Below are 2,505 nucleotides of genomic sequence, written 5' to 3'. Positions count from 1 at the left end.
ACCCACCGCTGTGGCTGCCTCAGTGGCAGGGGCAGGCCCATATGCCCAGCTTTGCCTGGTGCAGAGTTGGGGGTGGGGGTAGGCCACGCCCTGTGAGCTGATGTCATAAAGGGAGCTCTGGAGGGCAGCCCACCCTGACCTGGCCCCACAGAGGCAGTGTCCCTCCCCTCTTCCCACCCCTCTCAGTGGGGGCCCCTCCAGTCCCTGAGAACTGGTACTATGAAAAGGTGAACTCCCCAGCAGAATCTTGCCTGGAGCCTGAGGAGTCCAGCCAGGCCCCTGCTGAAGGGCCCCAGACCACCGGCCACCTCTCCACCGTCCATCTGACCAGCTGGGCCCCTGAGCCCACCTGGCCTCCACATCCCCTCTCCTCTCACCCACACCCCTGGCCATGGCTAACTACTACGAAGTGCTGGGCGTGCAGGCCAGTGCTTCCCCGGAGGACATCAAGAAAGCCTACCGCAAGCTGGCCCTTCGCTGGCACCCCGACAAGAACCCCGACAACAAGGAGGAAGCTGAGAAGAAGTTCAAGCAGGTGTCTGAGGCCTACGAGGTCCTGTCCGACTCCAAGAAGCGCTCCCTGTACGACCGTGCGGGCTGTGACAGCTGGCAGGCTGGCGGCGGGGCCAGCACGCCCTACGGCAGCCCCTTCGACACCGGCTACACCTTCCGTAACCCTGAAGACATCTTCCGGGAGTTTTTCGGTGGCCTGGACCCCTTCTCCTTTGAGTTCTGGGACAGCCCATTCAACAGTGACCGTGGTGGCCGGGGCCATGGCCTGCGGGGGGCCTTCTCAGCGGGCTTTGGAGAGTTCCCAGCCTTCATGGAGGCCTTCTCATCCTTCAACACGCTGGGCCGCAGCGGGGGCAGCCACACCACCTTCTCATCCACTTCCTTCGGGGGCTCCGGCTCTGGCAGCTCGGGGTTCAAGTCGGTGATGTCGTCCACCGAGATGATCAATGGCCACAAGGTCACCACCAAGCGCATCGTGGAGAACGGGCAGGAGCGTGTGGAGGTGGAGGAAGATGGGCAGCTCAAGTCGGTGACTGTGAATGGCAAGGAGCAGCTCAAATGGATGGATAGCAAGTAGGCGCCGGCCACCTGGCTCTGCCTTCCTTCTGTCACCACCATGAACAGGGCAGCAAACACATGGGGCCGCAGACATAGCCCGATGGTTAATAAATGTGCCAAGTGAGTTCATGGAACAGCTTGCCCAGCTTTGTGGGGATGTGGGGCCAGCTCCAGCCTAGTGGACATGAAGGAGGGTGTGGATGCTGCCTCCAGGGCCTGCGCTGTTTCCATCAGGAAGCCAGGGGTGGTTCTGCAGGGGGTCTGTCATCTCTACTGTGCCCACCATCTGGGTTGACAAATAACGTGGCTGCCCTGTCCTGATTACCTCAAACCCAACCCTGACCTGTATCCATTCTCTACTGCTGGCCCCTGCCATCTGCACAGGCCTTGCTGTTCCAGTTCTCAGCCTTCCCCTTTCTACCCACCCACATAGGTTCTTCCCAGGACAGCTGTGCCAAACCCACGTTCAATCGCATTGCCTGGTGGCTTTAAACCAGGCTCCCCCACTCTAAGTATAAGGACTGCACACCTCATCCTCACCACGAGGGCCTGGTGGCCTGGGCCCACCCACCTGCCCCCGGCCCTCTACCTCTGACCTCCCACCGTGCTGGCTTCCCCAGTTGTTCCACTGCACCACACACCCTGCAGCCCCAGGGCCTTTCTACAGGCCGCGCTCCCTGGTGAGTGCCCACTCATCTTCAGGCCTGGCATCCATGGGTGGGGGCAGGATCCCAGGGAGCAGATCTCAGCCACGTGGAGCCAGAGCTTCCCCAAGTCAGAGCCAGGCTGACCCCCTCAGAGGGTGAGTGAACTCCATGTCATCACGGGAGGGTGCCTGTGCTAAAAAGGAAAGGGGACTCTGTTCTGATGACCTGAGTCCTACCGAGTGCCAATCTTTAAAAAGTATGCATTTTTAAAATAACATTTTACTTTGAGGCTGGGTGCGGGTGGCTCACGTCTGTAATCCCAGCACTTTGGGAGGCTGAGGCGGGCGGATCACGAGGTCAGGAGTTCGAGACCAGCCTGGCCAACATGGTGAAACCCCATCTGTACTAAAAATAAAAAATATATATATATAAAAATTAGCTGGGCATAGTGGCGAGTGCCTGTAACCACAGCTACTCCAGAGGCTGAGGCAGGAGAATTGTTTAAACCCAGGGGGTGGAGGTTGCAGTGAGCTGATATTATGCCACAGTACTCCAGCCTGGGCAACAGAGCAAGACTCTGCCTCAAAAAAAGTAACATTTTACTTTGAAACAATCTCAAACTCACAGATGTGTCAGGCACTATTAATTGGATGCAATTCAAGAAATATTGATTGAGCACCTGTTAGACACTGGAGATACAGCAAGGAACAAAACAGGCAGACCCCTACCCTCATGCGGTTAGTATTCTAGTTGAGGGAGACAGATGAGAAACTGGTGTGCAGAACAT

At 57.6% G+C, this 2,505-nt stretch overlaps 1 protein-coding gene across 1 annotated transcript; it reads left to right on the top strand.

Annotated features, from left to right (window-relative positions):
• The first annotated feature begins 391 nt into the window (after positions 1–391).
• On the top strand, positions 392–1,090 carry DNAJB8 (DnaJ heat shock protein family (Hsp40) member B8). Its single transcript, XM_007985450.3, has one exon. It carries the CDS (start codon positions 392–394, stop codon positions 1,088–1,090), a length of 699 nt encoding a protein of 232 aa, XP_007983641.3.
• Positions 1,091–2,505: the final 1,415 nt, after the last annotated feature.

Source organism: Chlorocebus sabaeus, chromosome 22 (genome assembly GCF_047675955.1).
Source record: "Chlorocebus sabaeus isolate Y175 chromosome 22, mChlSab1.0.hap1, whole genome shotgun sequence".
Classification (NCBI taxonomy): Eukaryota; Metazoa; Chordata; class Mammalia; order Primates; family Cercopithecidae; genus Chlorocebus; species Chlorocebus sabaeus.
The sequence above is the reverse complement of the archived record's forward strand: the minus strand, read 5'-3'. Positions and strand labels throughout refer to the sequence as shown.

Coding starts and splice junctions, on each gene's coding strand:
- DNAJB8 (XM_007985450.3), top strand. CDS start 392: ATGGCTAACTACTACGAAGTGCTGGGCGTGCAGGCCAGTGCTTCCCCG.